The 21,576-nt window shown below is 36.6% G+C and overlaps 3 protein-coding genes across 3 annotated transcripts; 1 reads left to right on the forward strand and 2 right to left on the reverse strand.

Annotated features, from left to right (window-relative positions):
- The first annotated feature begins 1,859 nt into the window (after window positions 1-1,859).
- Window positions 1,860-3,143, forward strand: LOC127808971 (uncharacterized). The gene is made up of 3 exons (XM_052347734.1): window positions 1,860-2,143; window positions 2,286-2,550; window positions 2,678-3,143. Exons 1-3 carry the CDS (start codon window positions 2,008-2,010, stop codon window positions 2,895-2,897), a joined length of 621 nt encoding a protein of 206 aa, XP_052203694.1. The 5' UTR covers window positions 1,860-2,007; the 3' UTR covers window positions 2,898-3,143.
- Window positions 3,144-12,223: 9,080 nt separating this feature from the next.
- On the reverse strand, window positions 12,224-13,770 carry LOC127807214 (F-box protein SKIP23-like). The gene has a single exon (XM_052344892.1). It carries the CDS (start codon window positions 13,667-13,669, stop codon window positions 12,494-12,496), a length of 1,176 nt encoding a protein of 391 aa, XP_052200852.1. The 5' UTR covers window positions 13,670-13,770; the 3' UTR covers window positions 12,224-12,493.
- Window positions 13,771-18,491: 4,721 nt separating this feature from the next.
- LOC127807537 (uncharacterized) lies at window positions 18,492-20,970 on the reverse strand. Its single transcript, XM_052345467.1, has 2 exons — window positions 19,440-20,970; window positions 18,492-19,348 (listed from the first exon to the last, which is right to left on the reverse strand). Exons 1-2 carry the CDS (start codon window positions 20,864-20,866, stop codon window positions 19,030-19,032), a joined length of 1,746 nt encoding a protein of 581 aa, XP_052201427.1. The 5' UTR covers window positions 20,867-20,970; the 3' UTR covers window positions 18,492-19,029.
- Between the last annotated feature and the right edge of the window lie 606 nt (window positions 20,971-21,576).

Genomic DNA, 21,576 nt, shown 5'->3' on the forward strand with positions numbered 1-21,576 from the left:
ATTAATTATGTAAACTTTAATACTATTATTATAAAATTCATACAAATTAAAATTTTAAATATAAAATTGATAAGTTTTAAAGTGGTATTGTAAAACTGATACACGCATCAAAGTTTATTATATTTTAGTAATTAATCAAAATAAAATAAATCCACCATTTTTATTCCCCCCGCCCCCCCCCGGCTACTGCTATGCACCTGTATATATAATCGCAAGGGTGTAGAGAGAAGAGAAGGGTTATTTTGAGGATATTTTAAACATCTTGAGATTTTATTGTATTTGACTGTAAGAGCAGAGCATGCATTAATAATCCCATTCAATAATTCCCACGCCTCCCGATGTGGTGGCTGCGGCTGTTGATAGAATTCATTCAGCTCTTGTAAATTATGATGACAATGTAAGATGTTACTTTCTTATTGGCTGGCTCAATTTACAATCTTTTTGAGTAAAATCATATTCATGTCTTATTCAAAAAAAAATTGTTTCCTCTCTCTCTCTCTCTCTCTCTCATCGGGGTGGATCTGCTGACATGGAGCCACGTGGCTCACTGAATGGAGCAGGAGCACCAGGATGAGGATGCCCGATCACACTGAATCTTCAAATTTGTGCCTCTCTCTCTCTCTCTCTCTCTCTCTCCATGAATTATTGGATGGGATATACGGTCCAATGGGTGACAAAAGGATTGTCCAGGAAGCGTTCCGTACGTCACCTTCAAAATTGATCCAATCCACTTTCCCATCCAATCATCAACTGTGCTGCCTATATTATCTTAATATTATTAATTAATTAATTAATTAATTAATGCTAATGTTGTTTGGTACTATATATTTTATTTTTTGTGTCGTGGTTTTCTCTTTCATCTTCGTCAAAAGGAAGAACCAGTCTTTGCTAAAGTAGGGGAACACTTTATAGCTTTGTCCCACGTTAAAAATCAACAACTGAAATAGATCATCAAAGCATAATTTAGGCTAATAATCCTATGCCCCACAATCATCCCAAATAAAATAATGGTTCATTGAATCCTACCCTAATGTAATGGTTATCTTAATCTTATCCTCCACCACTTCTTTTATTTTATTTTTTACATTTTCTTTCGTGCACTCAACCCCCATATTTATTAGCACAAGGGATCCAAATTTTAAACATAAAACAACTATAGACTTAAGTCTTTATCTTCTTACTCTATGCAATTATTTGTTAGTTATTTAATTTAATTCTTTTATTTTTTTAGTGAATAAAAAAAAAAACCTACACCAAAAAAGGTACCCAAAAAAAAAAAAAAAAATCAAACTTACAACCTTATACTTTAGCATAAAATGTGAATTATGACATGGTCCGCCCTCTTTTTTTATTCCAACCACGAGATCAACACTGAACACAAATCCACGTGTCCCTCGGTCATCTTGCTTGATGTGGTACCTTAATTATCTTTATTAAATAGCATAATAATTAATTAATTTCAAACGCACAAAGTAATATGTGAAATTACTTTCACCAAGTCCAATAAGCAAGAATTTACGTCACTTTCTTATTAATTAATTAATTTTTGGTGTCCGGGAGTTTATTGGTCCAACGTTGTAAGGAAATAACGAATGAGCAGTAGAGTTATATAACTCACCGATGGGGAAGTTAACTTGAATCCCCAGTCATCTCCCACTACAAAGGCGTCAATCATGATAAGGACTAAATGGGCCCAGGCATGGCAGTTACAGACTTACAGCATGTAGTTAGATAGATTCAGTAGTCAGTACTCAGACCCGGTCCGGTCCGGCCCAGCCCACGGAGAAATATTCTTCAGAATATACCCTTTAATCATTGTCCCCCTCCCCCTCCCCGACCAAAATGAAACGACCCCCATACTTGTGGACCCTCCGGATTTGGACCCGTGTAAGCCTTCCGCGCCCCGCCGTTTCTTCCTTCATCTCAAAAATCTTCCCATAAAAGGAAGCAGCAAACTGAATTTCCTTGCCTATACACCAACACCTGCAGAAATTTGCGCTGAAACCTATGACCATGAACTCTTCCACTGGCCTCTCCCAATCTGAGCAAGAACACCTCATTGAAAAGCTTGGAATCTTCAAGATTCAAGGCCGAGACAGGCGCGGCCGTAAAGTTCTCCGAATTATCGGAAAATGCTTCCCGGGTAATATATATATATATATAATACTTCTATATACATCCACGTTTCTTTGTCATCTTGTTTGCCGTCTTGATCATCGGTTTTGGATTTTGGTTTTGATTTCAAGTCAGTCTTGATTTTGTATCGATTTTGTTGTGTCGAGCAGCGAAGCTTGTGACTGTTGATGTGTTGAAGAAGTACTTGGAGGCGAAGATTTTCCCCCTTTTAGATCAACGCCCGTTCTCTGTGGTCTACGTGCACACCGGTGTTCAGAGGAGCGAGAACTTTCCCGGAATCTTGGCTCTCCGATCAATCTCCGAGTTCATTCCGATCGATGTCAGAAACCGTCTCGAGGCTGTCTATTTCCTACACCCGGGCCTACAGTCGCGGCTCTTCCTCGCCACGTTTGGCCGTTTCCTCTTCACGGGAGGGTAAACGTTCCATCCCAAAAACCTAAATTACGCCACAAGCATGTGAATAGTAACCAACTTGGCTTCTGGGTTTGGTTTTGGCTATGGATGGCGTCCGTTAGTAACATTGACCGTTAAAAGTGCGCAGGTTGTACGGGAAGCTCAAGTACGTGAGCAGGTTGGAGTTTCTGTGGGAGCACGTGAGGAGGAACGAGATGGAGATGCCGGAGTACGTTTACGATCACGACGAGGAGATGGAGCACCGTCCGATGATGGACTACGGGCTGGAGAGCGATCATGCCAGAGGCTATTGTGCGCTAGAGGCGGACTATCCGGTTTCCACTTACTCCATGAGGGGTCTCGCATAGATATACTCTGTTTCTCTCCAGGTTGCGCCGGGAGGGCTTGTTCATCTCTCCAAATCCTCTTTCCCTTGAAATTGATGAATAGCCTCGTCTGGCTTCGTTTCTGTAAATTTTTCATGGAATCTGTTTCATACTGTACAAAAGGGTTTGCCAAAGCCAGCTTGGAACGATGATGTTCAAAATTTTATGGTTGGATACAGTGACGATAGAAATGGAGTTTGATAAAAAAAAAAAATGGAATTGGAATAACGATTATTGTGACGGCCAGTATAATGGTCGACAGTGAAGATCAATAATTGGTCCATCAAAGGCACGTAGAGAGGAGGACACAACAAAAAAAGGAAAAAAAAAAAAAAAAGCAACCGAATGCTACAATTGATAGATAGGTAAAAATAAAAATGAAATGTGGTCCTTTAGAATTGAATGAAGTGCAATTTTGAATCTTCATGGAATATTAAAATTGATCATTGAATTGAATGATTAAGGTGGTGGGACAAATGACGAATACGTGGGGGAGTAATGAATGATTAAGGTGGTGGGGCAAAGACGACAAAGGAGGAAATCCAAGAAATACGTGTGAGTTTCCCTGTTTGAATTTTGGAAAATAACAATTAACAAAATAGCAAAATGTTATGCTAACTAAAGAAACCCAAAACCCCCCTCACTGACGAGGAGTGACGAGAAAGGAACTGGTAAAACTTTTATATGCGAACAAAGTAGGATAATGGATGGGCAAAACTGACTCAAACCACCTTGGTTCAAACTGACTCCCAAGTCTACCAAGACTCACGGCATTTAATTTGGGGGTAGAAGGTGAACTCCGAGCCTCTTGAATTGAGTTCCCCGTCGTGTCATAAGAAAACATACAATGCACAAAATCGGCTCAATTCGGTTGAGTGTCGAGCCCAGGTGGCGGTGTGAATAAAAGTTGATGTGTTGCTACAACAAAGAGTATTACGAATTCAAGCGCTAGCCAACATGATCAACTTAGTCGCGTTTAAATCATATAGAGGACGATTGATGAAGCAACCAGGTTGAATTCCAACTAACACCTACACATTTATAATCAAACAATGATCTAGCTTAACCAGCCACCAACCACACAAAAAGACGTGTGATTAGGACCGGCCTGGATTCAAGCAAATTTTCCATCTCGTCTGTTTTGAACAACATTTAAATATTTTAGAGTTATAATATTCTTCCAGGGAGAGAAACAAGTTCATCACCTTCAAGTGCCTAAAAAGTAAACCAAAAATGAGTGCATTAGAATCAAGCAAGCAAATGCCATACTCTGCCCCAACCAAAAATGAGTAGAGAAGAGAACCATCATTGTGTAGATAGGGACCATATTGCATTTCAATAGAGGATCTTTTTAAGATTTGTGGGTGGTGGCGTGTAGATATGTGCCCAGTCACTGAAGTTAGCCTGAGAAAGGAATTTCACAACTGATCATTTGCAAGATGAATCATCCCTGACAACTGCCATGTTATTCCCTGCCTAACGTGCTGGCTACTTATCTATTAGTCAAAGGTCAACAATACAAAAAGGCCCAAAAAATAAAAATAAACTTTTGTACCTACCTTTACATCTTTGGTGATACTCTATTTGCTATAACAGATGCTGTTAGTTGGCAACTAATCCCTATGGTTAATCTTCTTGTTTCTTGCAGATAAACAAGCAAACACTTTAGTACAAATGAATGTGTGTGCGCGGGCGGGCGTGTCCAACTTGCAGATTCACAGCATTTGCATAGAAAAATTAAAAGAAAACAGAAAAGATTTGGTAAAGGCAACTTTACAAATTCTGAGAAGATAGATTGAGAGAAATTGGTCTTCCTAGTCTATGATCAAATGTGGATGCTATTCCAGCATCCACATCCAAATATAAAATAAATCTATGAAACCAGGACTCCTTTCACTGTCATGCTTAGACCTCCCTAAACCAAGGCCAAAGTCAGGTCTACTGGTTTATGAATTAGGGGTGCCATGGGTTGTGTTGCTCTAGGTTTTATATTATGGAAATGCTATTTGGACACTCAAGTTTTACACTTTGAGTGACATTCTGTATTGATGTTTTGTACTTTGTGTCATATCAATACAAAATTACAAGACATCAATGCAGAATGTTATTCAAAGTGTCAAACTTAAGTGGTTAAATAGCATTTAAACCCAGACCCAAAACAATCCTAAACGGGTCTGTGAAATTGTAATCAAAACCGACCTAATCACAAAGTAAAACTAAACCAACCCAAGCCAGCCCAATCCAATTCAGGTTGAGATATCAAAATTTGATTACATAAATTCAATAAGACTGAAATTAACATTCCTGAAAATAGAGTTTAACACAATAAAATAGAATAAAAAAAATAAAATACAACTTTTAACTTAGCAACTAAATATTGTTGTTCTGTTAGCAAAATTAGCTTCAGCAAACTGTTGTAGTTGTTTCAGCTTTAGCTTCACCAAGTGCAAACTTTAGCTTCAGCAGTTGGCACTTTGGGGGAAACATTGGGAATAAAATGAAAAATAATAACATTGGGAAAAAAGTTAAAAAGAAAGCAAAATGCTCCTTAAACTACATATAAATAAACCATGTCATAAAGCAAAGAAATTAAAAAAAAAAAAAAACGCTCCTTTTATGATTTATTTTGTTAATAAACATTGGAACCTGTCAGGTCTCTAGACCCGATAGACTAACCTGGACCAAACCCATTGTCAATAAGTTATAGATAATTAGAACTGGAACCAAACCATCACCACCATCATTATGAACTGCACCTTATCCTAACCAAGTTAGGGTTGATGGCATGACATTCATAATATCAATCGATTTCTAAAAGTCACATTGGTTATATAAATTAATGCAAAAAAACAACGTGGCCAAGAAATAAAATGAATTGAGAGCAAAAAACCGAACCAATCACATTAATTTGATTTAGTTCTCTGGTCTACCTGAACCAATGAGCATTCCTAGCATGAACCTTGTGACCATGTGTGCATGTTTACACTCTGACCAAAAACCCTAGACATGAATACATGTAGATTCCCAACCCTCCACTATGTGTCCATGTCTGGTTTTGGAATATTAGTCATGGGAGGAGGTGATATGGCCAACAAAATGGTTGAAAAAGCTGATTTTTAGTTGCTTGTGAACCCTAAGAAACCCTCACAAGAATCGAGGGAACCCTAACAATGTGCAACAATCCCTAATGTCAATTGAACATTCCAGAAAGGGGTTATTTGGTGGCGAGGATAACATATTCTCCCACTCTTGTTTGGCTATAAGGATAGCTTACCCCTGTTCCTATTTTGGACACCCATAACTTGAATTATGGCCTAATTGGGGATGGGCCTCAATTTAGGCTAATTGGTCCCAACCTGAATTATGGCCTAATTGGGGATAGGCCCCAATTTAGGCTAATTAAAACCCTAAACCCCAATCTATATAAAAAAAAGCCAGGCCCAATTGGGCCAGCCTTGGGGGCCATGCCTAAGCCCAATTAGGATAATTCAAGTCTAGGCCCAAGCCCAAATTAGTCAACGTATAGACTATTCCAGGACGAAGTCTAGATCTATCAACTCAATCCAATCCGAACCTAACTCAAGTTGACTATAGCTGACTAGATTAATTAGTCGACTCATTAACCAAGTTAACCTACATCTGGTAACCAATCATGACATTATGCGGAGATCAACACTAACTCTATGAAAGTTGGCCTTTGATTGTTGACTATGATGTCGGTGTAATGACATCAACAATTGATGTTATTGACAACAACAACTGCTCAACATGATTTCCAAGGTACATTCACTATGTGTTTCAAGCAGTTTTTTCCACTCTGGTTAATGCACGACATATTAGCTCATATTTTAGGTTAGGACACTTAGGGTTTATTTTAAGTTCATTTATATGCATGACAAAGTTGGACTTGTATAGTTATTTGGTGGTTAGGCATGTCCAAGATGCCCAGGAAAGGTTTCAGTTAAGTCAGTCCTTTCCCAGTCAGCATTGTTGTAGATGGTTTATATTATGAGTTTTTCTGCATGCACTTCCTTTCTTGCAAGTTCACATTTTTATCTATTATTGTACTGGAACTGTCATGAACACATTCTTTTTGGTGCATACACAAACTTATCTTAAAACTCTAGGGATGAACATGTTACTTGATGATGGTATCTTGATATGATGCATTTACATTGAGATATAGTCATATATACGTTGATATATGATTTACGTTTGTGATGCAATTTTGGCATGACATGTTACTATAGTATGGATCCATGTGCTTGTATTTGTTAACTTGAGATTGTTTGGCATGTACTTAGGAGTTTGGCTAGGTACAACATGGTGCTAACAATAGGATTGTTAGTTGTGGCATACAATGTTTACCCTAGCTAACAGGGAGTTGTTAACCCAAATGTGGGTTAGGGCATGTGCCATGATGTTTATACATAAACAATTGAACGACACTATCACATAGGTGCTATAAAGCACAAACACTTCCTAGGGGTTATCATACCTGTTGTGTCCAAGAAAGTGGGCCCAAACCCAAGATAGGCCCAAGAGGAAAAAGCCCAAAAAAGGGAAGCCCGAGAGGCCCTCCCGATAGAATTGCCCCCAAGAGACTCTCCCAGAGGCCTCTCCCAAGTCCAAAAATGTGTCAAACCCACCTTCAACATCTTTGCCTAGAAATCTAAAATAGATTATTCAAAAGGCTTGGATGCTCATCCACTTGTCAACTTCGACCTCTATAAATAAGAGGTGATCCATCCAATCAAGGTAAAACTAAAACTCTACTCAAACTACAATCTTCTTGTTTTTCGACATGTCTACATAGCATGTCCAATACTTGCTTAAAATTTGTTAAAAGGATATGGTGTGCAAACACTTCGAAGACTAAAAAGTAAAGGTTTTCTTTTTTACACTTTAGTTTTACAACTTGGTAATTGCATGCTTTTCTTTTGTTTTTCCATGTTTTGATTGCACGACGGTATAGTTTCATACTATTCAAGCTTCTATTCTCTAACTCTTTAAACATTAACTAGATTGTGAGGGATGACGACAACTAGATTGTGACTTGATTGCTAATTAGATTAGAGTTATTCATTTAGAATTTTGGCTTATGAAGTTTAAGTGCATATATGTGAATTTGGAATATAGTTTTGATACTTTATTATGCTTTAAAAATAAAAAAATATTTTATTGATTAACATATCTCGACCATGTCGTGTCTTACTTTTTAGAAATGTCATATGTCCATGTGTCCTGTGTCCGTGTTTGAGCCTTCATAGCATAGGTGTATGCCTGCATATATGATATAGATTACTTGTCTACTCGTGTTTTTTCACTGTTTTTCCTATATAAATATGTATTGCGTTAAATGTGATCTTTTAATTGTAACTCTTTTTAATCATGTAAAATCATTTTTGTAAGCATTTTAACTCTTTCCTTGCATCTTGTCTCCAAGTTTCACAGCATACTCTAATCACTATGTCTGTGACTTATACCATGTTACTTGTTTATCTTCCTAGTAGTAATGTTGAGTAGTAGGGTGTACTCACTGTGTCTATGTGACTCATACCATGTACCTTGTTTATCTTTTCAGATCTTTGTCTTGTGGGAGATAGTCAGTCCTCCTACTAGCAATGCTGACTGGTAGGATGTATGTAATGGTCCTACCCATTCATCCAGTATTTTGTAAGCACGTTTCAGGATGTATATATTATAGGACACATACATCACGTTACTGTACATTGGCCCCACATTTGCACACAGTATTATATATACAGTTGAGCAATTCATATGATATGCATAAGAGGTATATTCAATCATTAGTGTGGTGTTCATATTGTGTTGTGATAGATTTTGTAACCCCAACGCGTGTTTTGGTATGCTTAGAACTACAGTATGAGCCTTCTAGTTATTCATCACATGTTGCCAAGTGGCATCCATGTAGCTTATTCTGATCATTCATCTAATTGATCCTACCCCTCAATAATACCTATAATAGGTAATCCATTCCAATCATGACATGACATAGTTGTTTTAGCATAAAGCCTTCCGATCATTCATTTGATGTTGTAACACCCTTGTTTCCCAGGCACATTACTATTCCAAAAAATAGGAATTTTTTAAATTTAATTTCTCTCTTATCTGACTAGAGGTAATTTAACCCACCCAAGCTGTCTTAGCCTTTAGGGGTCAGCTTGGTCTTTAAATTGATCTCCAATCCATTAGTAGGTGGCACCCTCAATGAAAATCCTCATAATTATCCCAAATTGGTTTAAAAGGGTGATAAAAGAAATTTTTGACTGTTGGATTGTACCTTAATATGTTATCTATGTTTAGAAAATAGAAATATCCCCTTCAGTGTATAAAAACCTTCCCTTGGTGTGGCATCACTAAACTTCATAGTACAAGTCACTTGTTACTTAATACTCATCATGTAGTACCATACCGACACTCCCTCTTAATTAATTTAATTATTTGACCAGTCAAATCTTACCCAATAATTATGAATTATATCTCACTGGAATCCACTTTGAAAGAGGTACAATTAACCCAAATTTCAGGTCATTTCAAATTTGTTTCGCCACTTAAATTAATGGGTCAATAACTAAAAGTTTACCAAACTTTGGCCAGTGCATCAATTTTACAACAAACTTTAAAACTTATCAATTTTACACTGGAACTTTCAATCTTGTATCAATTCTACAACACTGTTAAAACATAAATAACTTAATACTCTTTTAATGTATTAATTATTTATTTTTCTTCCCATTTTTCTAAACATAGATAAGATATTAAGGTTCGACCAACCTTCCAAGAGATCTGTTTTTCACTCAGGCTTCAGGAATCAACTCAAGAGTCAATTGTCCAAGATGACCATGTCAATCTCCTTGAGATCCTGACTTAGCTCTATTTAGAATCACCTACCTAGTTGAACTAGGAATAAACTATCCCTGACAGCAATCAATTTTATAGTCATCTATCGAGTTACGAGGACTAGTTTTTTGTACATTTTGATTTTTGCAAGTTTGTCTCTATCAATCTCTTAAATGCAAATAGCCATTGGAGAAGCTTCAAAAGGGTGCCGGGCTATAAACAAGCCTTCAGCCTTCATAAGGACAAAGGAAGATTTATCTGAATGCTCTAAAGCTTATAGCCCTTTACATTGAAGAAAAGCAATAAAGTCTCATGAAGCATATACGTACATATATATTAAAAAAAAAAGTCTCATGAAGCTTAAAGAAACAACATTGTTGAGTGCCATAAAGTCTTCATCCTTAAATCTTCTTGTACAACTCTGTAAAGTAATTATTCTATCTCTTTTGTATTGTTGTTTTGTGCTTTAAAAGCTCTATGTTATTATTTGGTCCAACCGTCAAAGTATGCACAAGTTTTAACCATTTGTTTCAAAACTCTCATTGTGTTGTTTGGTTACCTAGCCTGATTAAATCTATGGATGTAATGATCAAGTTTCTAAGGTGAACTTGGAGTGTAAAACCTCGGTAGATTGATTAACGGAACACAAGGCAAGTTAGCCTTGTGTTGTGGACTTAGGTGAGCCTGACACTTAACCACTATAAATTGCTTTGTGCTCATTGTTGTAATTTGGTTGTTTAAATTGATATCTTTGTTCAAGTAAACATACAAACAAACAAACAAATAAATAAAAGAAATTAAAATGTGTTAAATTTTTAACACCCTGCCCCCCCCCCCCCCCCCCCCGGGGGTCTCTATAATGAAGCCAGGAAGTAGGGGCCCAACAAATAAGAATTGCTCAAGTAGTGAGCGAGCACCTCACCTATGATCCAATATATTGCCCAAAAAAAAAATGTTATATATTGCATGAATAATGTTGTATATGATGCTCGACATGTTTTCCATGTATGCAACTTCTATTAGAACAGCAATAAAGTAGTTCCTTTAATCTTCAACTTTTTATAGTTGTCAAATTTTTAAAATTTTCACCTCTTCTGAGGCATGCCTCCAGTGCCATCTATTTTTACATCTATTTTCACAAGCATCATAATATGATACGTGTGGTATCAGCAAAAGAAGAGGTGCAACAATAACAATAACCAAAACATACCGAGAAATTCACATTGAGAAAACAACTCAGAACCTTATATTGATTATTCTGGACTCCAAGAATGGGTCAAAAATGCATCAGCTCTCAAACAACACGAAGGAAATATTTCAAATTTTCAATAACATGAAATTCATAAAAACATGGATACCCTTCAAGTGCACCTGCTGAAGCTCAAACAAAGCCACCCACTCATGAGTTGAATTCCTAGAAGCTAATGCAACAAAGAACTCAGCCTTCAAACTCAATATTAAATCCATTGAAACATAGATATTACTGTTAGAGTATTTCGTAGCACTCCCTTAGATTCTCTCAAGTCAAATAGCTCACCCTAGGCACTACCACACTCAAGAACACAACGATATTTGAAACACATAAGAGAATAACAAACACAGCAAGAAAACGCAAGGATTTATCCTGGTTTGGTCTCAAAATGAGACCTACGTCCAGACTGCCAGAGCACCACCAATCCACTATCTTGATAACCCTTAGGATGATTACAATGAGAGCCTTAATTCTACCCAGTCCATATGCCCTGAAAGCTTAGCAGAATTCTGAGATTACGAGCTATACCCAGCCTTTCTCTTCCTCTCTCTCTCAATCCCAAACACAAGACAGAAACCGGAACAAACCCTTCTTGGAATGAGGCGCACTAATACTGATCTCTATCCCTATCCCACGATCTCTATTTATAAACCATAGAGCTGAGGATTACACAGAAAAAACCAACTGCCCGACTGACCGGAAGATAACTAACACAACCGGTCAGTCATTCTCCTTAAAACCAAACCCTCTAGAAGACAAACATTATGACATGAGAAATACAAATGCTGCAATACAATGTTCTGATTACACATATATCCTAATCTAATACAAATGACACAACAATTACAAGAAGAAAATCTACCATTTTCTTATCAATGCAGAGAATCATTATTTTTTATACAAACAGCTTGAAAGTCCTCAAAGAGTTGAGCAACAAGATCAGTAAGATCATTTCACTCAAAAAGAACAAGTACATCACAAATATAGTTTTCCCTGCAAATTCCAATTCTTTCACTGGTCAATCAGGTCTGGCTAATGGTTACCGAGGTAAGGTTAATACTCTATGCTGTGGAGCTCCAAACATGAAGCACTTAAAAATGCACATACACGCAGATACAACAGTTCTCAACCAACGTGGTGAATATAAGTGTTTTAACAGGGACTTGCAAATTATGATTTAAATCGCAGAAAGTTATTGAAAAATCACATCCAAATTACTATTGCAAAATGACAATTATGTTTTACAAATTAACAGTATCAGTCACATAATGAACAACAAACAAATATAAGGTCCTATAAAGATTACAACACCATCCACTATACAACGTACATTGCATAAATAATGCACAAACTCTTTCCATCAGATAGCAGATGGAATAATCTTATTGTAACACTTTTAGACTAGGAGCAATTTCATAGCGTAGAATGAGAAACCAACAGGATAAAAAGTGCACTTACAACATTAACACGGATTGGGGGTAATCCAAATTGGTGGTGGCCATCGAGGAGGAGAAGGAAAGTTGCGGGGATAACATGGTAACGGTTCAATACTACCATCTTCTAGATTGTAAACACCCAAATCATGACCTCCAGAAATGCCATCGTAGTCGGATTCAGAATAGTCATCAGTGTAGTAAATGCAATTCCCTTTACAACCTGGAAAATCAAGAGCGGACAAAGCCAATGAAGAATTTTCCCCTAAGAACAACATTTCATCATCCAAGCTCGTCACCCTCTCCCAGTTAGGGCCGCTCAAATCCAGCTTATACACTCGAAATTGCGCAGTTTTATACACAATATCAATTTGATGATCATTGAGGTCGAAGTCTAAATATCGCGTAACCAGTAAGAATCCCTTCGAGGAACTCACCAGGTATTGCATATCTCCCCCGACTTGTGTTGGCGTTTCAATAAGCGAAACCCTAGGGGATTCACCATGAACATCACAAACAGCAATTTGCCCAAATTTATTTACAGCGTAGAACAATCCATTATGATATATAGCGTCTTCGCCATAAGATTGGGCGTCTTCTATGAATTTCCACGATTGATCTCCCTTCTTGCAGAAAGCGAGATCACCTGTTTGGTTCAGAATCGCCAGAGCAATAAAATTCTGATTACTAGGACTCGAAGAGAGAACTACTTTCTTGACGAAATAATCACGCATATAGGCCAAATTATGACTAAAAATATCGCCGTTGCGGGCCCGGACTGTGTACTCGCGGCCGATGTCCCTGAAGCTGAAATTGACAACATTTGGGAACGCCGAGAGAGGAGGGAGATGGAGCTTGGCTCGGGTGAGCGGATTGAGAAGCAAGATGTCCGGACACTCGTCGAGGATGAGGAGCCAGCCGAGAGAGGAGCCGCGGCTGCGGCGTCTGTTAGCTGTTTCCGGGAGGTAGAGAAAGTAGACCTTGTTAGCGGCAAGGCTGAAGAAGCCGCGACGGCGGCGGTGGTGGTGGTGGTGGGGGAGCATCAGCCAGGGCAGCTGAAAAGGGAGGCGGGAAGGAGTAGTTGGGGCTGAAGATCGCCAATTGGAGCATACGGCTCGGAATCGGACGTAATCGATGAGCAGTGTGAGTTTATCGGCGATGCTCCGGAGCAAGTCCGGCGGAAGTCCGGCCCAGTCCGCCGCCATTTCTCTGGACTTTGTTTGAGGTCAAATCAAATCCTGTTTCTGTGTCCGAAACAGAAAGATTCGTGTAGATAGGGAGTGGGATTGAATTTGAAAGGGCAGGGCCGGGCAGCAACAGCAAGCCTACAAATAATTTTTGATAATATACATAGGCTCGTAATCACACCTTTTTCATCGGCTCGTGTCTAATGGTCCATCGATTATTTTTCGTAGAGATTCTTTTTCTGTAATAAAATTACTTTTAATTCAATTATTTGACAGAATACATAACTTTTTCTTATTAAACATTATTTTTAGTTTTTATTTTTAAAATTAATAAAACACAAATCATTTTAAATTTTATTTTTATAAATAGTGATATATATACAACAAATAAAAATGTTTTGAATTCAAAATTTAACTTCATAATAGGCTGGGGTAAAAGAAAAAGATGAGAAATTGGGAATCCCCAGTCAGGCAAGTCTGCCCATACACAACGCTAAGTTATCCAACTTAGTTCTTCCTTCTACTTCTATTTCTATTATATTATAAATTCTTTATTTTTTATTTTTATTTTTATTTTATTTTAAAAATTATACATGTTCCAACTAGAGTCCATATTCTCTTCTCTATTTCACTTTATATTTTATTTATTTATTAATAAACTTCAATTCTATTTATTTTACCTTACTTATATTTTTTACTAATACAAAAAATTAATAATTAAATTCACAAAATAATCATATACATGTATAAATAAAATTAATAATTAAATATAAAAAATCATCAAATACACACATATACAAAATCAATAATTAAATACACAAATCAATAATCAAATAAACAATATCAATCATCCAATACAAAAAAAAATAAATAAATAAATTCAAGATCACAAAAAACTCTGCTCCATCTACTCGAACAAGATGTTGTCACCGTTCTACTTCTATTGGTCATCTCAATTGTTGGATCTGGTGGTCGAAGCTGTCTTCAGCCACATTTGCAACTTTTGTCGACTGCCAATTTTGCCTTCCCCGCATGCATCGGCCATTTTTCTAATTAAATTGTAATACTCAAAGAGGTCAGAGAATAGTAGTATATATTGAGAATATGTAAGAAATGCAATAACACTAACTGGATACTTTTTTTGATTGAATATAGCTAAAAAATTATCAAGTTAAACGTGTTTGAACTAAGGAAGCTTAAGGATGGATGATTCCTAAAAAGTTTACATACGCCCATCAGGATAAGTTATTTCGGTCATTCCTATCGCTTGATGTGGGATGTTACAGATGGTATTAGAGTAACCCGGGCGATGTGTTAGGACTGTGTACTAGCTTTAGGCTATGGGTACTAGACCAAGAACACTAGACAATGGAGAGCTGGGATCAGTTGTAAGGTCGCATGACGAGGTCGTCATTTGCTTAAGAGGATGAAAATGTAATACCCCAAGAGCCCAGAAAATGAAAGTATATATTGAGTATAAGTAAGAAATGAAACAACATTAACTAGATATATTTTGGACTGAATGTTGGTAAAGAACTCCTGAGTTAAGCGTATTTAAGCTGAGAAAGCTTAAGAATGGGTAATCCCTGGGAAGTTCACACAAATCCATCAGGATAAGTTATTCTAGTATTTCCTATCACTTAATGCAGAATGTTACATAGATGGTCATTGTGGTGGGCTTGACAATGATTTTGAGCTTTGACAATTTTTTTGGGAAGCATTTTAGCGATGGTGACTAGCATCTTAGCAACGGTGACCAGCATTGGAGTGATGAATTTGGATTTGGATCACTACAAATGGCTTGATGATCGGAGATAGCAATTGGTTGGAGATGGCCAAACCTTACTTTCTTTTTGTTTTTTATTGAGCAGCATTTATTAAGATGAGTAAGATACAGTTTTATTAAAATAAAATTTGAATATTTTTTGAACTATAATATGAAATGATCAAAATAAAATTGAAAAATATTTCAAAATTTTATTAATTTTTTTTAAATACATTAAATGATATATGCGTTTTTTTTTTTTTTATCTATAAGATTCAAAATATGTTTATCTAAAGAAAGAGATAAATATAACTGAAAAATGTCAAATAAGAAGTTAAGTGTCTTCTTTTTCAAAGGTCACCGTATAAATTTAACAAACACATTAAAAAGTATAAAAATTTAAAATATTTTATGTATCTTATTTTTTTTATTTATATCTTAATTAATAAATACTAAAACTCCACAGCAATTTGAGACAAAGGAAGACGAATGAGACTGGAGAAGATACAGAATGCTTGACAAGACAATGACGAAATAACCAACACAAAAACTGGAGAATGAAATAGAGGCATCGGATAATCATATGTTTAGAGTATTATTATTATGGGTTGGATAAATTTTTTTATGTAAGATTATTATGATTTTTTTTTATATGAGTTCAAGATGTTAATTTAGAGGCAGTATAATTTTTTTTTATATGAGTAAATCTATTACTAATTTTAAGGAGAATTGTTATGTATTTTTAAGATTGTTAAATAAATTGTCTAATCTCACCTCCTTAGGTAGGACAATTCAGGTATGACCCAACTCGAGTTAACTCCACTAACTCAGTACTTTGGCAAGTCCAACCCTAATAAATTATATTTAAAAATAAAAAAGTTATAATCTTTTACATTATAACTTTTATTTTAAATTTTTGATATATAATTTAATAATTTTAATATTTTAAAATTTATAAATTATAAAAAACCACAATACAATTGTTCATTCCTGACCCAAAAGAGGACGATTGGAGGTGGGGTGCAGGCTCCGACAACTGAGTCTATCCCGAGGAGGTGGTAGCACTTGAACGATCGAGTGAGTAAGAGAATAAAGAGTGGCAATGTATTAGTAGATCAGAGTTTAGAACATACATTGGTTCTGAAGAGAGCTAGTTGATATAGAAGGAGGAGATATCTTCCTACATACATGAGTTGTGCGTTTGCAGGTAATGAGACTGGGTATCCAGCTCAAGTGGAGGTTCCCAAGTGATAGCATGGTGGCGACGGAATGTAGATGGGATTCGCCATTAATGAGAACATGATTTGAGACTACCGCACAAATATCCAGTGAAATTTTAATGATGTTGTGGCAAGTTGGTACTTAGCCAAGGTGGAGTCCAGAAGGAAGACCAGATTAACCCAATATTGGACCTAAAGAGAAGATCGAGATTGGGCTTAAGAAAAAGACTGAGATTAAGCCTGGACGGTCCAACAATAACAATAAAAAATATATGACCATTATCATTTCAACTTTTTATCTAGCTACTTTGAAAATTACAATTACAAGTGTAATTCTTTTAAAGAAGTGTTTTTATTAAATAAAAATACATATTTTTATTCAATTTTAATACAAATTTAAAATTGCTCAGCTCAATGGGCTTTTAGCTTGCCCTAGGTAGGCTCGTGAGTAGAGCTGGCCCCTAGGGTTGTAAAAAGCAAGCTAGCTCATGCCTAGGCCAGCTCAACCCGTTTGACAATTTTGTGTATTTTTTTTTAACGGGGCGTTTGTTAAAATGAGTAACACAAGAAGTATCAAGATAAAGTTAAAATGTATTCCAGATCAAGAGATGAAATGATTAAGATAAGACTGAAAAGTATTTCAAGATTTCTATCAAAATATTTGTTAAATTTTTTAGAATCCACTGATAATTGTATTTTGTCTTTTTATGTGTTTGTTAATACATATGATAAGTACCAAGATAAGAGTTTTTTTTATCAAAATATTCCTATTATTAAATATTTAAAATACATTAAATGATATTAATTATCATACAATGGGTATATAAGTAATTGAACCTTATCTTGAAAGAGCCAGATAAATTTATCTGATGGGAGAGGTCGAATAAATTTATCTTAAAATATGAAGATAAGAGATCACGTGAGGTTTTTTCGAAAATGGATAAATAAGTTTAACAAATACGTTGAAAAAATCAAATATCTGAAATGCTTATCATATTTGACATTTTCTCTCTCTTATTTTGATTAACAAGCACCCTAAATAAGTAAATTTATGGCTAATTTTAGATAGAATTATTATGATTTTTTATATAAATAAATTTATTATTAATTAGCATAACTATTTTTAATTTTTCTTCATATAAGCTGGTTTGTTGTTAGTTTTGGAAGTATTGTGAATTTCTTTTAATATAATCTAATCTGTTGTTAATTTTGAGTAGAAGTTTTATGAATTTTTTTAAATATGTTATTAATTTTAGATAAAAATAAAATTAAAAATTTATAATAAGAACAAATTTCTTGTTAATTTTAAATAATTATTTAAATGAACAAATATGTTATTCACAGATTTAATATTTCCTCACCTTCTCAATAGAATTAGAATCTAAGTTCCTATTCTCTTTACTCTTTCAATTTGTTTTCAATTTTTAAAAATAGTAAAAACGTATTTATTTTTATAATTTTAAAAATAAGAATAAATTTTATAAAAAAATAAAAAACAATAAAAAGTACTCTGACATGTTTTTATTACAAACATAGTAAAAAATTTTAAAATAAGAAAAACGTTATGGACAAAAAAAATAGCATTTTCAACAATCTCAAAATAAATATTAAAAATAAAAAATAAATTCAAAACTTAAAAATTAAAAAGAACAACAACTGTAAATGTAGTCTTATTTTCAAATTCAAGCTGAATTTAGACCAATACCTAAATAATTTAAATAAAAATGTACTCAAATTTCAAATAAATTTACGAGCCTAAACTCATCCACCCTTGAACAAATTAAGCATAAAATTGTGAAATGAGAGATGGCGTGAACAGACCGACACCAAATATATAATTATGGAAAAGAGAAGATAAATTTCATAGAATCGTAATGCTGAGATTATATCACATTCGAACCCATAGCCATAAGGTGGTGGCATGGATTTTTCTTCGGAGTCCACAGTTTTATTCTATTCTGAGGAATCACTTGATATAATAATAGTAATAATAACACAAGAAAAAGCAAAGGAAGATCTCCTCTGCTAGCTTATTAAAATTTAGGAAAACTGCAATAATACCCCCAAAACTTGACAAAATTACAAACCCAGATAATGTCTTTAAGAATGCCTTCAAAGTTACTCGGGCGGGCAACATAAATTGAGAGGGGGGAGGGGGGCGAGTCAGACCCACACACCCACCCCCCCCCTTGGAAGCCTGCGTCGGGTAACATTGGGCAACATAACAGAGCCCTGATACAGGAAAGAAAGAAGAGACAGATAGGCTAGAGCTCTATAGGCATTAGATGGATAAGCAGAAAGCACATTTTTCTGCTACACCACAAGTAATCGGACAAAATGTTTCTGCAGGTTAAATATATAGTTATGTAAAAGCAGATTGGAGTTCTGAAAATCTACTGGCTGCTAGATAATGGTATTTGCTGCCCTGCCGACTCGTTTAAGTAAGAGGCTTCTCCATTATTAAGGAGTAAATCAGGATAGTTGCGATGGTTCAGCGAATGCAACCAGAGGCCCACGACGCCTTCCTTGTGTTCTGTCGATGCTATGTGCGAGTATATGTGATTCATTTTGAAGTCTTGGGCCTCCTCTGCGTAAGTTTTCATAGACAACTCTTCATGACTGTCTTTCCATTTCTGATTATAGGACGCAAACAGGCATTCCTCCAAATACAAACCAACCTCCGGAGCTGTTGGCACATTTATGTTAACATCCCTAAAGATTTTAAAGCTACGGTTAGAGAAAAGAAATTTCTTTTCCGGTTTCAGATGATGATGGAATCAACAAGAAGTAAGGAAACACTTACCGTTGTAGAGCTGTTTCGATCAATGACTCAGGAGCACAGTTCCTCATGATTGCAACCGCAAGACCAATCATCTTCCGAATCTGATGAAGCATGAAGCTCTGCCCAACAACCTCACACTTGACGAATTCAATTCCTTGAACATTAATGGTGGTGTTTGCGTTGAAGGAGACAATGTAGCGCCTCGCCGAGGGATCTTCAGCTTTGGTTCTGGTTGTGAAGTTATGGAAGTTGTGGGTCCCCTCGTAACACTTCAGAATTCTGTTAAATCTTTCTTTCTCCTTCTCCCCGTAACAAAATTGACTCTCATTTTCAGGTCTCTTCTCACCATTTCCGCACTCGTCCAACTGCTGGGCTTCATTTTCAGGTCTCTTCTCATAATTTCCAGAGTCATTCAACTGCTGGACTTCATCTTCGGGCCTCTTCTCATTGTTTACACACTCATCCAACTGCTTGGCTTCAGCTTTCTTTTCCCCAGATAAATAGCCACCCTCATTTGCTCCAGCTCCATTGCCCAAACACATCTTGTGTTCATCAGAATCTCTATTGCTACTGTCATCTTTCTCCAAAGGCTGCTCATTTACCTCTTGAACTTCGCATTTCACTACTGCACTCCCACTGCTCGATGAAATGCCTGAATCAATAACGGATTCAGAAATCACATCTTTATCCAAAAGTTTCTCATTCAGGTGTTGAAGTTCACTTTTCACTATTGCACTCCCATTGCTCGACGAAATGCCTGAATCAATAACGGATTCAGGAATCGCATTTTCGGAATCAACTGCACTGGATCCGAAGTTGCGTTTACCCGTTACTCCTACAACTTTACGGCCTCTTTCTGAGCACTCCAAGCACTTAGGAAGCTCATTCTCAGAACCCAAACTAGCCAAAACAGTCTCTCTATTGGGATGTGAGGAAGGATCAAGCGCAAAAATGGGTATAAGATAGGCATACCTACGCCGATCGCAGAACTTCTTGGCATTAAAAGACGCCGTCACTCGCTTGTACCCGAAAATCCGAATCTGGGAAGGGAGGTTCGAGTTGAGCCGATCGACTAGACCGGGCGGGTCGACGTAGAAGCGGCCTGAGACCACCTGGCCGACGGCGCTGACGCCCTTATCCGTCCGAGCGGACCGAGCCCAGTCGAACCGTTTGGGGCAGCCGCGGTCCTGCTCGGGGACGGCGCCGGAGAAGAAGAGGGCTTCTTCGAGGTCGCCCTCGATGGTCTTGGCCCCCGGGTTCTTTTGCATGCCTTGGTAGCCGACGCCGCAGTAGGCGAAGAATATGGCGATCTTGCGGCGCTTGAACCTTTGCTTTCTTTCTGCTGGTGGGCAGGTGGCGTCGTCGTCGTCGTCGGAGGCGGTGGCTGACATTTTGAGCTTCTTCGCTTCGGGCTCTTGCTCTTTGGGGGGTGATCCAGGGTTTTCCATGTTTGAGGCTAGGGGAAAAAGGAGTTTCTGATTCCAGCGACGAAGTCCTCGGGTTTTACAGTACTTGTTGCGCTTGGGCTGTAAACTGAACTGCCCCAGCCCAATACTGGGTTCCCGAAGACTCAAAGGTTATAACTCTTTCTTCCCCTCCCACCCCCTAATTTTAAACTTGATTTCTTTGCTTTTAATTTGATTTTAGATGAGTTTTAAAAAAGATTTAATATGTGACAAAATGAGTTTTATTAGTTAATCTCGAGGGAATTTTAACTGAACATAGGAAATTTTAAAAAAATATATATATTATTGATACATCTTTGTGTACTCTTTGGACTATATAAAGCTGTATTAATGACAAAAAAATCTCTTATAAGTCGCTTAGAAATGCGTGAGGCACATGTGAGATGAGGATATTTTGGTCATAATACCCTTTCTTATGTAATCAAAGATGTACAAAATAATTATACATGTGACATGATTCTTTAAAAAAATTCTTAACAGACGCCCTCTTATAATAATCTACTTTGAACTTCAGAGTGTGGGTCGGTCTCTTGTAGTATTATGGAGATTGGGCTGACAAAGCCCTAGCTTCCTAGTGGCCTTTTGGGTCCCATATTGGGTTTCAGGTGCCAAGTATTTGGGCCTTAATTCCCGCCTCTTCTTAATTTGGGGCCCAACATAAATATTTGTAACGGTGAAGTGTCATTCTATAA

This window comes from Diospyros lotus, chromosome 8, assembly GCF_014633365.1.
Source record: "Diospyros lotus cultivar Yz01 chromosome 8, ASM1463336v1, whole genome shotgun sequence".
Classification (NCBI taxonomy): Eukaryota; Viridiplantae; Streptophyta; class Magnoliopsida; order Ericales; family Ebenaceae; genus Diospyros; species Diospyros lotus.

What these genes read in the sequence shown, in the direction of transcription:
- LOC127808971 (XM_052347734.1), top strand. Translation starts at nt 2,008, where the DNA reads ATGACCATGAACTCTTCCACTGGCCTCTCCCAATCTGAGCAAGAACAC. An exon ending in TATCGGAAAATGCTTCCCGG is followed by an intron (nt 2,144 to 2,285) that starts GTAATATATATA and finishes TGTGTCGAGCAG; the next exon opens with CGAAGCTTGTGACTGTTGAT. An exon ending in CGTTTCCTCTTCACGGGAGG is followed by an intron (nt 2,551 to 2,677) that starts GTAAACGTTCCA and finishes AAAAGTGCGCAG; the next exon opens with GTTGTACGGGAAGCTCAAGT.
- LOC127807214 (XM_052344892.1), bottom strand. Translation starts at nt 13,669, where the DNA reads ATGGCGGCGGACTGGGCCGGACTTCCGCCGGACTTGCTCCGGAGCATC.
- LOC127807537 (XM_052345467.1), bottom strand. Translation starts at nt 20,866, where the DNA reads ATGGAAAACCCTGGATCACCCCCCAAAGAGCAAGAGCCCGAAGCGAAG. An exon ending in ATCGAAACAGCTCTACAACG is followed by an intron (nt 19,349 to 19,439) that starts GTAAGTGTTTCC and finishes TAAAATCTTTAG; the next exon opens with GGATGTTAACATAAATGTGC.